This window comes from Bufo gargarizans, chromosome 6, assembly GCF_014858855.1.
Source record: "Bufo gargarizans isolate SCDJY-AF-19 chromosome 6, ASM1485885v1, whole genome shotgun sequence".
Classification (NCBI taxonomy): Eukaryota; Metazoa; Chordata; class Amphibia; order Anura; family Bufonidae; genus Bufo; species Bufo gargarizans.
This window is the reverse complement of record NC_058085.1, coordinates 94106803-94122281: the sequence shown is the minus strand read 5'-3', so window position 1 is coordinate 94122281 and position 15479 is coordinate 94106803. Positions and strand designations below refer to the sequence as shown.

General features: G+C 47.2%; 1 protein-coding gene across 1 annotated transcript; it reads right to left on the bottom strand.

The window, feature by feature from the left end:
- Window positions 1-208: 208 nt before the first annotated feature.
- On the bottom strand, window positions 209-2138 carry LOC122939783. Its single transcript, XM_044295903.1, has 2 exons — window positions 2061-2138; window positions 209-1059 (listed from the first exon to the last, which is right to left on the bottom strand). The coding sequence occupies exons 1-2, from the start codon at window positions 2107-2109 to the stop codon at window positions 473-475; spliced, it is 636 nt and encodes a 211-aa protein (XP_044151838.1). The 5' UTR covers window positions 2110-2138; the 3' UTR covers window positions 209-472.
- Window positions 2139-15479: the final 13341 nt, after the last annotated feature.

The window sequence follows — 15479 nt, the reverse complement described above, 5'->3', positions numbered from 1 at the left end:
GGGCTATTAGGGCCCATTCACTCACAGCTGCTGCAAACGTCTCCTTTCACATGGGACAAAGTGCATAACGCACTTCGCCACATCTTTGGGCGATTTGCGCTTTGCACATTGACCCATGGGGAAGGAGAGGTTTGTTCTATAAAGGTAAAAAAACAAAAAAAAAACAAAAAAAAAAAACAGGTAAGCAAACAGGTGACTGTTGGCACCATAAGGAATGGGAAGGGGAACTCCAAACCTTCCTCTAGCCCCGCATACCACCCCAACTAACCCCTTCAATAACGACACTGACACCGTTCAACTTTTAACCTTTTATTTTGTTGGGTGGTAATCGGCCACAGCTTTATTCAAACGGCAACTATAACCTTGAACCGTGCTCTCCGCCAGCCGCTGGTCTCCCAGCGGGCGGATTCGCCCATTTCTCCTCCAACACCTTTACGCTGCAATAACTAGCCGCCAAGGAGGAGCACCGCCCTCAAACGGGGCTCCGACCACCACCCAACAAAAACATGGCCTGCTCCACCCCATCTTGGATACCTGAAAGGAAGATATCCAAACCTATCTCATTCAGGTGAACCCCATCGGGCCTCATTAATGAGCGGTTATCGCCCTCGAGCTGTCTGTGTCTGACAACCACACCACCCCGGGACCTGACGAAGCGGGAAATACGGGCATTAATCGTCCTTCTACACCTCTCGACTGCCTCCCCACCCTGCCATACCACCCGAGGAACAACCTCAGACCAGACCAGGACCACCTCACGAAAAAACGATGGAAAACGCTCCAAATCGGACCTGATGAGGGCCAACAATTCCACCAGGGGAACAGAACCCATATCGTTCCCCCCAGCATGTAGAACTAAAATAACCGGGCCACTGGCCTGCGAACCGATCTCGACCACTTGAGACAGGAGCTGAGCCCATCGCAAACCCCGGATTCCTCTCCAGGCCACATCCACCTCCCGGAAGCCGAGGGACCTCCCCCCAGGTCGGCAATCAGCTCTCTGCGCCGCCCAGAAAACATATGAATGGCCCACGATCCAAACGGCCGGACGCCCAGGACCTGCAAGAAAAAAGAGTTAGCACCAAGCAAACACCACACAAAAACCACAAGACCTGTAAATAACCATCAAATGGACCAACACAGACAAGTAAAATGCACAGAAACAAAATATAACACTCCCCCCTATCATGTCACTTTTTTTTTTTCTTTTTTTTTTTTTCTTTTTTTATTTTATATCAGCAGGTCCGGTCTAATATACCTAGCAAAACAGGCAGACTTCCACCTGCCAATTCTCATAACCTCCGATTCAGGTAGACCAGCCCTAGCGGCTTCCGTAGCCGCCCCAATACGGAATGAATGAGTACCGAACTCCCTGGGATTCACCCCAACCAACTCCAAACAAGACCTCAAAACTCGGGTAAACTGGAATTTGGTCAAGGGAGAACCGTCCGCATGCGCAAAGAAATTACAGCACTCCGGGCGAACTGAACTATAGCTGCCCACTAACCCAACAGGGCAAGAAATCCCAGACACCGGATATAGCGGAATCCAGGCACCCCTGCCAAACTGGTCCGTCTTAGACCGCCGGACCCGAATCCTCACAGAATCACCACCTAACACTACGTCCTGATAAGAAAGACCACCTGGCTTTCCACCCGATGGGGCAACTAATTCACCCAACCTCAGGGCCGCAAAGAAGGCTATGCTAAAACTACAAGAAAACAATGCCACCTCAAAAGGCGACGTGCAAACTTCGGGGAGCCCAGACAGTAGCCTACCCAGCAAGTTAAAAGAGATCGGTCTCCGGCTTTCCCGAGAGACGAACTCCTTTCTCCAGCCCCTCATGGCCTGACGGATGACGAACTGCTTAGTGACATCTATCCACCCGCGCAACTTGAAATGAAAGGCGACACCCGCCAGTCGCCGCTGCGCCACCGCTGCCGAAACTCGCGTAGCCCGCAAGCGCAATAACCAATCAATTGTGACCTCCAACCGCAGGTCATCCCGGGAGACCACGTCCCTGTCATTCACCATCCCCCACCACTCAGCCCACGCCTTACCATGCGCCTGCCAAGTAGCCGGGGAAACAGACGATCGAACCAGCGACATCAGCTCCTGTCCACCAGGTCCCACAGGTACGACGGGCAGTCCCTGCCCTCCAAATCCGCTCCCGGAAGAAAAGACCTGAAATCCTGCCAACGAAAACGGGAAAGAGCATCAGCAATTTTATTGTCAACACCAGGAACATGACGAGCCCTAAAATAGATATTACACTCAAGGCACCGAAGTACGAGATGCCGGAGCAACGCCAGAACCGGGAGGGAAGAGGAAGACAAAGTATTGACAGCATAAACCACACTCAAATTGTCCGTCCAAAAAGAAACATGCGTATTGGACAACCGGTCCCTCCACAACTCCACTGCCACCACAATCGGGAACAACTCCAATAACGTAAGGTTCTTGCACAAACCATCCACTCGCCATGCGTCAGGCCACTCACCGGCACACCATTCCACCCCCAAAATCGTACCAAAGCCGCAGGACCCGGAAGCATCCGAAAACAGGGACAGTTCAGAGTTAGGGGTAACCACAGACATGTAACAGGTATGACCATTGAAAGAACGTAGAAAAGCCTTCCAGACCCTCAAGTCCTCCTTCAGTGATGCAGTGATCCGGATGCGATGACGGGGGGACTGGACACCCCTGGTGGCTAAAGATAAACGGCGGGCAAAAACACGGCCCATGGGCATCACCCTACAAGCAAAGCACAAGAGACCCAAAAGAGACTGCATCTGCAGGAGTGTAACCTTCTTAACTGCCAAAAACCCATCAATTAAATCCAAAAGCTTCTGAAGCTTATCACCCGGTAATCGAAAAACCATATCAACCGTGTCAATCTCAATACCCAGAAACGATAAACACGTGACCGGGCCTTCTGTTTTCTCCACGGAAATCGGAACCCCAAACTGCGCCATCCTCTCCAAAAACAGATTCAGCAATAACAAGCAACCATCACCAGACCCTGGAGAAACAAAAAGAAAGTCATCCAAATAGTGCAAAACAGACGTAGAGCCCGACTCATAACGGATGACCCATTCCAGAAAGGAACCAAACAACTCGAAATAATGACACGAAATGGAACAACCCATAGGGAGACAGGTGTCATAGTAAAACTTACCGTCTACACAGCAACCAAGTAAATGAAAACAATCAGGGTGAACCGGAAGCAGACGGAAAGCTGATTCAATATCCGACTTAGCCAGGAGGGCCCCAGGTCCCGCCTCCCTGACCAACGCAACCGCACGGTCAAAAGAGACATAAGACACCGAGGCGTCCTCCGGACTAATGGCATCATTAACTGACGAACCCTTCGGGTGAGAAAGATGATGAATCAACCTGAACTTACCCGGTTCCTTCTTAGGGACAACGCCCAGCGGAGAGACTCGCAAATTAGGGAATGGCAACACATCAAAAGGACCCTTAATCCTACCCAATGAAACCTCCTTAAGGACCTTGTCCCTAAGAACATCCGGCAGCTCCCGAGCCGACTTCAAGTTATCCGAAAAAACCGGAGAACGGTTAAGAACAAAAGGGATAAAAAACCCGAAGGAAAAACCAAAACGGAGTTGCGCCGAAGCCTGTTTATTGGGGTACCTGTCTAACCAGGGGCCCATCTCTGCCACGCTCACCGGGGTCCTTAAAACCCCCTTGCTCACACTGTTTAGCTGACCTGACTGCGGGGCGGGTACATTTATTAGCGGGATGAGGGCCTCCGCAGGCGGAGCACTCATGCTTGAATCTACATAGCCCGGCGAACCTACAGCTTCCTTCGTTAAATAACCAGCAGGACCCGGGGCGGCGGACGGCCACCGATCCATGGGAAGGTGATCCCCCTGAACCAGCGGCCGCCGCTGGAAAGGGGGGGGGCCTCTGCGCAACCATTAACCTCAACCACACATCCGTCGCCTTAACCCCCCACCCCATCTCCGGGTGTAACGCCAACCGCCGCCGAAACTCCTCATCATACCGCCACCAGGCGCTGCCCCCGTGCGATTTATAAGCACTATAAATAATATCCTGATAAACGAACATCTCGGAACATCTCTCAGGATGGCGTTGCCCCATAACACAACCCAAAACGGAAAAAGCCTGCAACCAATTGTTCATGGTCTTGGCCACCCGGGGTCTACGCTCAGAAGGCCTATCCGAAAAACGCCTCTCCTTATCCACTGTGTGTTGGTCAACCGATATGAGGGACCAAACATCCACATACTGGTTAGCCCACACCTTTTCCCTAACCGCTTCCTCCAGGTGGGAACCAAGGAGGCTAACCCCGCAATAACATGAATCCTTGTGAACTCCCGCCAGCACGGGCGCCTGTCTAACGCTAGGAGGAGGGGTTCCCTGAACCTGGGCAGGCGGCTGCAACCGATCTAACAACAACTTCAATAGCTCAGCCGTGCCCGTTTCCCCCGCACCCGCCCCCAACTCACCCACAGAATGGTACTCACCGGAAGAAGAGACAGGAATCACCGGAGCAGCAGGCATCGGAACCTCAGGCTGCACAGACGCCGTAGAAGCCAGGCCACGGACCCTGGATGACCGAGGACGCGACCGCCCAGCGCGACGCGAACGACTCACTCGACCAGACTCCCCCGACGCAGCCATCGACCCTTCAGAGGAGGACGGCGAACGCCATCTGGAGGATCTGGAGCGCCTACTCCGCGCCGAGCCGTCAGACCTGCGGCGGGAGTGACGCCTGCGGGAACCTCGTTGGACGCGTCTTCTGCTCTCCGGGGAGGAGGACGACGAGCTGGATCGCACCCTGCGCTGGCGTGACCCCTGGGGAAGGGAAAGGGGAGGCGGCAGCGGGTAAGCAGGAACCGCAGGGGCAGAAAGGGGGTCCCCCCGCACCCCATTGCCACTATTAGACAGAGGGGCGGCCGCCTCCACAACTGCAGCTGGTGGCAGAGCCCCATCTAACTGCTGCTGCCCTTGGGGAGCATGGGGGGGCAAGGACTGGGAAGCTGGAGGGGTGAGAGGGAGACTCTGAGAGGAGGAGCTGCTGGCCTGACCCCCCATGACTATTCCACCGCTCCAAGCTGCAGTTACACGAGCGGCAGCCGGACGGGACATGTGAGGAGAGGAAACCGGAAGGGGCGGAGCTACCGCCGACTCGGCAGCACAGGGGACCTGCCGGCCAGCATGAGAGACAGCAGCGCCGGCCGGGGCAGTCAGGGTAAGTGGAATTGAAGGGGGGGGACTGTACCCGAACCTAGCGGGGGGGCGGATGTGCCGAGCAGACCGCCGGCCCCCCACCGCAGTATCGGGATCGCCGGGTATCACCACCGCAGGGGGACACGCCAAGCCAGGGGAGGAGGAAGATAGAGGGGGGCCGAGGCTGCTCAAAAATGAGCGCAGCCATCCCTCACCTCCCTCCGCTAATCTCGCCCTCAAAGCATCCCGCAGAGGGGCATCTGAGGCGGCCATCTTCATGCGGACAGAGCGCAGCATCTACACCACAAAGCGCTTCCGCTCAAAGAGGAAGAGGGAAGGCGGGACAGTGGCATATATGCCCTCCCGGCTGACCGCCCACTCTCCTAACCGGAACCCTACATTAACCCCTGCATGCCCAGGCATAAGAGGAAGAACGTTCTTAAGGGGGGGGGAACAGGGGGGAGGGGGGCCCACCAGTCCCTGCCCACCCTCCCTAAGCCGTCGGGTGGCCACCATAATGTTTAGTTCCAAAAGTTAAAGTTACATGTTCTGTTCCAAAGTTAATAAAATTATTGTGTTGTGGCCTGTTTTTTTTGTTTTTTTGTCTTTTTACCTTCCAGGTGGACCAACCGATCTACTAGCTGCAGCACCGATGTGCATTCTGACAGAAGCATTGTGCTGCTGTCAGATTACACGCAAGTCGGTGTATGCGGCGCTGCAAGACGGGATTTTCTCCTCTGCAGTGACAGATACGTTTGCCGAGGCATACGAGCTGAGGAGGAGGCGGCGTTCCTATGCTTTGGCAAGCACTTTGTATATATATATATATATATATAAAAAAAAAAATCCCGGCAATGATTTATTCATCCACATCGATTGATGCGAATGGAGAAATCTGGTTTGCCAGGGCATACGAGCTAAGTGGGTATGGATGTAGGGCGGAGCTCCTATGTCCTGGCAGACGCCTTTCCCCTCCATATTTTTTTTTTGGCAGAGATTTTTTCATCCACATTGATCGATGCGAATGAAGAAATCTGTGCCGTTCATTTTTTTCTTTCAGCCCAGAGGCTGAACGGAAAAAAAAATCTCATTACCTGTATGCTCAATATAAGGAGAATAGCAGAAACTCCTAATGCTGGCCATACATGTAATGATTGCGGAGACCCTTAAATGCCAGGGCAGTACAAACACCCCACAACTGACCCCATTTTGGAAAGAAGACACCCCAAGGTATTTGCTGAGGGGCATATTGAGTCCATGAAAGATTGAAATTTTTGTCCTAAGTTAGCGGAAAGTGAGACTTTGTGAGAAAAAACAAAAAAAAATCAATTTCCGCTAACTTATGCGAAAAAAAAAAAATTCTATGAACTTGCCAGGCCCCTCATTGGATACCTTGGGGTGTCTTCTTTCCAAAGTGGGGTCACATGTGGGGTATTTATACTGCCCTGGCTTTTTAGGGGCCCTAAAGCGTGAGAAGAAGTCTGGGATCCAAATGTCTAAAAATGCCCACCTAAAAGGAATTTGGGCACCTTTGCGCATCTAGGCTGCAAAAAAGTGTGACACATCTGGTATCGCCGTACTCAGAAGAAGTTGGGGAATGTGTTTTGGGGTGTCATTTTACATATACCCATGCTGGGTGAGATAAATATCTTGGTCAAATGCCAACTTTGTATAAAAAAATGGGAAAAGTTGTCTTTTGCCAACATATTTCTCTCACCCAGCATGGGTATATGTAAAATGGCACCCCAAAACACATTCCCCAACTTCTCCTGAGTACGGCGATACCAGATGTGTGACACTTTTTTGATGCCAAGGTGGGCAAAGGGGCATATATTCCAAAGTACACCTTTCGGATTTTGCAGGCCATTTTTTACACATTTTGATTGCAAAGTACTTCTCACACATATGGGCCCCTAAATTGCCAGGGCAGTATAACTACCCCACAAGTGACCCCATTTTGGAAAGAAGGTGTTCTGTGAGGGGCATGGCGAGTTCCTAGAATTTTTTATTTTTTGTCGCAAGTTAGTGGAATATGAGACCTTGTAAGGAAAAAAGAGAAAAAAAAAAAATCATCATTTTCCGCTAACTTGTGACAAAAAATAAAAAATTCTATGAACTCACTATGCCCATCAGCGAATACCTTAGGGTGTCTACTTTCCGAAATGGGGTCATTTGTGGGGTAGTTATACTGTTTGGGCATTGTAGAACCTCAGGAAACATGACAGGTGCTCAGAAAATCAGAGCCGTTTCAAAAAGTGGAAATTCACATTTTTGTACCATAGTTTGTAAATGCTATAACTTTTACCCAAACCATTTTTTTTTTTGCCCAAACATTTTTTTTTTTATCAAAGACATGTAGAACTATAAATTTAGTGAAAAATTTATATATGGATGTCGTTTTTTTTGCAAAATTTCACAGCTGAAAGTGAAAAATGTCATTTTTTTGCAAAAAAATCGTTACATTTTGATTAATAACAAAAAAAGTAAAAATGTCAGCAGCAATAAAATACCACCAAATGAAAGCTCCATTAGTGAGAAGAAAAGGAGGTAAAATTCATTTGGGTGGTAAGTTGCATGACCGAGCGATAAACGGTGAAAGGAGTGTAGTGCCGAAGTGTAAAAAGTGGCCTGGTCATGAAGGGGGGTTTCACCTAGCGGGGCTGAAGTGGTTAAATGGTCACTCAGTCTGGTTCAGTTAGCTACACAATCAGGGGGAAGACTGTTGACTTGACAGTTGTCCAGAAGACAATCATTGATAACCTCCAGAAGGAGGGAAAAACACAAAAGGACATTGTTAAAGAAGTTGGCTGTTCACAGAGTGCTATATCCAAGCATATTGATGGTAAGTTGAGTGAAAGAAAAAAGTGTGGTAGAAAAAGGTGCACAAGCAACAGGGATAACTGCAGCCTTGAAAGTATTGTCAAGAAAGGGACATTCAAGAATTTGGGGAAGATTCACAAGGAGTGGACTGCAGCTGGAGTCAGTGCCTCAAGAGCCACCACACACAGACGTCTCCAACAACTGTTACATTCCTTATGTCATGCCACTCATGACCCAGAGAAAATGTCAGAAATGTCTTACCTGGGCTAAGGAGAAAAAGGACTGGACTGTTGCTCAGTGGTCCAAAGTCCTGTTTTAAGATGAAAGTAAATGTTGCATTTCATTGCAAAACAAGGTCCCAGAGTCTGGAGGAAGAGTGGAGAGGCACACAATCCAAGTTGCTGAAGGTCCAATGTGAAGTTTTTTACAGTCAATGATGGTTTGGGGACACCATCCTTGGTTGAAACATATCTTCCTCAATGTCCTTAATACTAGTTTACTACATGACAATAGTGTCAGTTTCTCCTTTATGGAGGAGAATGCTAGACATATTACTTCGACAATCAGAGCATCTAATGAATTTCTAACAAATACAAGCTTCACTGTATCCGTCAACACACTAGAAAAAGCAATAAGGAAAGCTGTATCCTTGGATCTGCATGAGGCAGTACTAGTCAAAAACTACAAAACCAGGAGGACTGAATAGTAACCTATGCCCTACCCTATTTTCTGAGGATTCAGATTATTGTTAACAGTTTGATAAAATATTGAATAAAGCATCATTTGATATTATCCTACTACTCTTAGAACGTGTTGATAGGGAAATTAAGAAGTCTAAAGAGGAGATCAATACATTAGAACATAACCTGTATCGAAACCTAACAAAGCACCTCTATCAGAAAAAAAACTCTCAAAAAATAAACTTTTTTTCCGGAGAAATTTGGAAGACCATAAAAGGGCTAAATTTCAAAGAGACCTGCAAGACTACGCAACCAACCAAGCGTACCGAACAGCATCCCAAAGTCAACCACCCCAACAACTATTGTCATCTAGACCATCTGGCTGGGATATTGATTTTTTAGACAGGAGTCATTCAAGACCAAGAAGAAGAGGCAACCGAGGAGGGCTGGGAGGAAACACCAGAGGCCGAGACAGGGGATTCAATCAACAGCAAAGAGTCCCATTCCGGACAACATCATCAAACAGAACAGAATCCTGAATGGGAATTCATCCCCAGAAGAAATTATTTCTGACAATCTCGTAATAAACCTCACCAATACTCCTCTCACGTGTTGAAACCACTGTACTAAACATGGGCCTTGGATTTGCACCTACAAGCCAAACTACTACTTATAAACTAGCGAACTGGCAAGATTTTTCAGGACATTCCATCTTAAAGCATACTGTATATTGAAATTGAGAAGCGTCCATGTATAAATCCTGAGGTCAATACTTCTATATCCCCCTTTCAGGAACTTACCCAGATGTGCAAACCTCCAAGCACCTTTGATCCACCACAAAAATATGATGCGGTTGAAACCTACATAACCCACATCAGGGATGACCTGAAGAAAATAGAAAAGGGAATCCCACAGAGCAAGATGAGAGGCAACTTTACAAAAAATAAATCACTTGCCCTTCATAACCTGAGTCAAAATGAGGAAATAGATATAAAACCTGCAGATAAGGGGTCAGACATTGTAATAAAGAATAAGATTGACTATAGAAATGAGATATTGCAGCAATTGAGTGACCATGGTACTTACCAGCCCATTTACTATGACCCCACAGGTGATCTACTAAAGAAGGTTGCTGCAACTGTTCAGATTGCTCTTGGTAAGGATGTGATCCATAAGAAATTAGCTGATTTCCTTACTTCTAAACATCCCCAGATTCCTGTAATTTACATTTTGCCAAAGGTACATAAAGATCTGAGCACACTCCATCGTCTCTGGGTGCGATTTGCTTTTTTTAGCTAGCATCCAAAGGGGTGAACCAACTATGGATGTCTCAGGTTACATACTGTACTAACATCCAGAAGGAGGAAGGCATCCAATGTGTCAAAGAATCCTTAGATGAGCACCAAGACTTTTTAACCCAAGAAAAATATTTTATTGTGAATTTCTTGTCTTTTGTCCTCAAAGGCAACTATTTTCTTTTTGAGGACCAGTTTTGTCTCCAGATCTCTGGGATAGCAATAGGCTGCAATGTGGTACCCACCTGTGTGGTACTATACATAAATGTGTTAAAAAAAAATTGTCTATACTAACTGTTTATTTAAAGATCATGTTTTATTATGGGTTCGATATATTTATGATATATATATTTTTTTTCCTCTGGCACGGTACTCAGGAGGACTTTTCTAGATTCCTCTGAATTTCATCTCTCTCTCTTCCTTGATGTCAGCAGAACCAAAATCACTTCCTTGGATGTCTTAGTTAAGGTAAAAAACTGTGAACTTCTCAGTGACATTTACACCAAACCCACTGACAAAAATTGTTTATTCTGTTTTGAGAGCTATCACCCACCAGGACATTAGATCTCTTCCATGCTCACAATTTATAAGGGTGAAAGAAACCCATCTCCGACATTGAAATATCCAATCTGATCCAAACATCCTCCAGGACAATTTATCCAAAATCATGCAATTATCTAGAAAAAGCCTATTGACTCCCATCCCCACAAAGCCCCCAAAGAACAAGAACCACATCCCATGTATCACAACTTACTCAAGTAATAGCTTGGAAATAAAAAATAAATTTTAAATAAACATTGGCACATCCTACAGAGGAATTTTCCAAAATAGTTTTCTCTGATAAACCTCTTATCTTATGCAAGTGTCACCGCCAACTCTCTGAGAAGGTCTAGCAGACGTTCTTCTGTACCTCTTGCATGATGTTCTTTGTTTTGGTTTCACTTTGTCATCTCTTTTCCTTCTGCCAGCTGTAACCTATCACACTAATTGCCTCCCTTTATAGTACCTCCCATACTGCCTCACTTTGCGGTTTATATTACTTCCTGGATTGAAGTGATCACTGCTGGAGACTTCTGTTACTGCTTGTTCAGATAAGTCCTTTCTTGTATTGTGTTTCTTTGCTGGCTTGATTCTAGGTGACCCTGACTCCCTCCGTATTAAGTGCTGGGAGCCGGTGGTCGTGTCCCCTCACTATTATAGGGTTTTCAGGTGTCACACAGTCTTTACAGGGGTCATCTTTATGCTCCTTAGTTTGGGATCAAGCCAGTCGGATGTTTATCCATAACTTCCAGCTATCTGCAATATCATCCGTGACATAATAAACCGCCATTACCGTCTTAAGCATGGATCAGGTTTCAGCCTTGATTGACCACATGCAGGGTCTTTCACTGGAGGTAGCATATCTCCGTAAAACTGTGTCTCAGTTTCAGGTGACCGGTTCTGCTTGCGTTCATGGAGTTTGTTCAGAGCCTAAGATCTAGCTTCCGGATACGTTCTCCGGGGGTAGTGAGAATTTTGTTCACTTTAGAGAGGCTTGCAAACTCAATTGTCGCCTACTTCCCCATTCCTCTGGTGATGAGGAGCAGAGGGTGGGGATCATCATCTCGCTGCTCGGGGATAACGCTCAGTCTTGGGCATTTTTGCTGCCGGTGGGGGCACGGCCTCTCCGATCGGTGGATGAATTTTTTGTAGCCCTGGGGCAGATATATGATGACCCGGATCGTATTACTCTGGCTGAATCTAAACTGCGTCTTTTATGCCAGGGTAAACAGACCACAGAGATATATTGTTCTAAATTTCGGAGATGGGCAGCTGATACTGGTTGCAACGATGCTGCACTCCAAAGTCAATTTTGCCATGGTCTTTCGGAGGGATTGAAAGATGCATTTGCATTTCATGAGAGACCTGCCTCGTTGGACTCTGCCATATCTCTAGCTGTCCGTATTGACAGGCGTCTTAGAGAAAGAGGAGAGACCACTCGTTCATGTCATATTCAGTCCAAGGACAGTGGAGCAGTCTCATTCAGTACGCAGGGGCCTCAGTCTCTCTCAATTCCCACTGAGCAGGAGGCCATGCAGCTTGGTTTGCTTTCCTTTGATAGTAGAGGATTCAGCTCTCAGAGGAGGGTTTGTTTCTCTTGTGGGGGAATAAATCATTTGGCTGTTTGCCCCTCTAGGAGATTCTGGGAGTTTTCTGAGGGTAATAAAGAACCAAAAAGAAAAAAAAAAACATCAAAAAACTTTCCATTTGCTACTATTGGCAAGGTTGATGCAGAAATTGAAGTTTTACCGTTTGCTTGTAGTTCCCGTTTTGTCCTACCCGCCAGGGTGGCGCTAGATAGCAAGAACATTGTTTGTGAGATTTTTGTAGATTGTGGAGCAGCTGTCAATCTCATTGATAATCAATTTGCTATAACACATGGTTTCCAGGTATGCACTTTGGAAAAGGATATACCTGTTTTTGCTATGGATTACACTCCACTCTCAAAAATCGTTAAAGGGCATTGTTCACAATATCCGTTTGACTGTGGGTGATGCTCATGTTGAGGATATGTCATGTTTCGTCCTAAGCGGATTACCTACTCCTCTAGCGTTGGGGCTACCCTGGCTCCCTAAACATAACCCCACCATTGATTGGCAAGCAGGGCAAATAAATGGTTGGAGTGACTTTTGCAGAGAGAATTGCCTCACGGCGTCTCTTTCAGAGGTTTCTACCAAGAATGTACCATCTTTTCTCTCAGAATTTTCGGATGTGTTTTCCGAGAGTGGTGTCCAGGAGCTGCCCCCTCACCGGGAGTACGATTGCCCTATTAATCTCATCCCAGGCGCCAAACTGTACAAATTATCGTTTATACAATCTCTCCCAACCTAAAAGAGTCGCTATGCATACTTATATCTCTGAGAGCCTGAGAAAGGGACACATCCGACCCTCAAAGTCACCTGTTGTCACTGTTTTTTTTTTTTTTGTTAAGAAAAAAGATGGTTCCTTAAGACCTTGTCTGGATTTCAGGGAGCTGAACTGTATCACAATTCGTGACCCATATCCGCTTCCTCTGATCCCGGACCTGTTTAACCAGATTGTTGGGGCTAAAGTTTTTTCTAAGTTGGATTTCAGAGGGGAATACAACCTAGTCAGGGTCAGGGAAGGGGATGAATGGAAGACGGCCTTCAATACCCCTGAGGGTCATTTTCGAGAATTTGGTTATGCCATTCGGTTTGATGAATGCTCCGGCCGTCTTCCAACATTTTGTGAACAGCATTTTTTATCATTTAATGGGGAAATTTGTACTGGTGTATCTAGATGACATTTTGATTTTTTCTCCTGATTTCAAAACTCATAGGGACCACCAACGTCAGGTGTTGCTCATTCTGCAGGAGAATAAATTGTACGCTAAACTGGAAAAATGTGTGTTTGCAGTTCCGGAGATTCAATTTCTTGGTTTTCTTCTCTCCGCTTCTGGTTTTCGCATGGACCCTGAGAAGGTCCGAGCTGTGCTTGATTGGGAGCTTCCTGAGAATCCGAAGGCGCTGATGCGGTTTTTGGTTTTACCAATTATTACAGAAAGTTCATTTTTAATTATTCCTCTGTTGTTAAGCCACTCGCTGATATGACTAAAAAGGGGGTAGATTTTTCCTCCTGGTCGGTAGATGTGCTTAAGGCCTTTTCTAATATCAAAGAGAGTTTTGCTTCCGCTCCCATTTTGGTACAACCTGATGTCTCTCTACCTTTTATTGTTGAGGTGGATGCCTCTGAGGTGGGTGTGGGTGCGGTCTTATCTCATGCTCCCTCTTCTGCCAAATGGCGACCGTGTGCCTTTTTCTCAAGGAAACTCTCCTCCGCAGAGAGAAATTACGATGTGGGAGATAGGGAGTTGTTGGCCATCAAATTAGCTTTTGAGGAATGGTGCCATGGGCTAGATGGAGCCAGACACCCTATTACCGTGTTTACCGACCATAAGAATCTGGCCTACTTGGAATCAGCCAAGAGTCTGAACCCGAGACGGGCCAGATGGTCTTTATTCTTTTCTAGGTTTCATTTTGTTGTCACGTTCCGCCCTGGGGTTAAAAATGTGAAGGCTGGTGCCCTGTCACATTGTTTTCCAGGAGGGGGGAACTTTGAAGACCCGGGTCCCATTTTGGCTGAAGGGGTGGTCGTCTCTGCTCTTTATCCTTATTTGGAGGCAGAGGTTCAGGCAGCCCAGGCAGAGGCTCCTGATCTTTGTCCTCCTGGGAGGTTGTATGTGCCTCTCGCTGTACAACACAAGGTTTTTAAGGAGCACTGCAATACTGTCCTTGCTGGGCACCCGGGGAGTAGAGCCACAGTGGATCTCATTGCTCGGAGATTCTGGTGGCTCTTCGTAAGACGGTTGAGGGTTTTGTGGCAGCCTGTGAGACCAGCGCTCGTGCCAAGGTCCCTCATTCACAGCCTTCGGGTTCTCTCCTCCTGTTAGCTCTGTCCTTGGACTTCATTAAAGACCTGCCTCGTTCCTCGTGGAAGACTGTGATTCTGGTAGTAGTGGACCGTTTTAGCAAAATGGCGCATCTCATTCCCTTTCCTGGGTTACCCAATGCTAAGACGCTGGCGCAAGCATTTGTTGATCATATTGTCAAATTGCATGGCATTTTTTCAGACATCGTTTCTGATAGGGGCATGCAATTTGTTTCCAGATTCTGGAAGGCCTTCTGTTCTCACTTGGGGGTTCAGTTGTCATTCTCTTCTGCTTTCCACCCGCAGTCGAATGGCCAATCAGAATCTGGAGACATATCTGCGCTGTTTTGTGGCGGAGAATCAGGAGGATTGGTGTTATTTTTTTGTCCCTTGCTGAGTTTGCTTTAACTAACCGTCGTCAGGAGTCCTCTGATAAGTCACCATTTTTTGGTGCATATGGGTTTCATCCGCAGTTTGGGACATTCTCTGGAAAGGGGTCTTCTGGTTTACCTGATGAGGAGAGCTTTTCCTCGTCTTTGTCATTTATTTGGCAAAAGATTCAGGGTAATCTGAAGAGGATGAGTGAGAGATATAAGCATGTGGCGGAGAAGAGACGTGTGCCTGGTCAGGACCTGAATGTGGGTGATCTGGTGTGGTTCTCTACAAAGAATATCAAACTGAAGGTTCCCTCCTGGAAGTTGGGTCCTAAGTTTATTGGGCCTTACAAGATGTTGTCCGTCATCAATCCCGTTGCCTTCCATCTTGATCTTCCTCAGACTTGGAAGATCCATAATGTTTTTCACAGGTCCCTATTTAAATCTTTTGTCCAACCCACTGTACCCTCCTCTTTGCCTCCTCCTCCGATTGTTGTTGACGTTAATCTTGAATTTCAGGTCGCATTATCCGCGGTTCTCTCCAGTACCTCGTTCATTGGGAGGGTTATGGTCTTGAGGAGAGGATGTGGGTCCCAGTGGCAGACATTAAGGCCACTCGTCTCATCAGGGCTTTCTATAGGTCCCATCCTGAGAAGGTGGGCTCT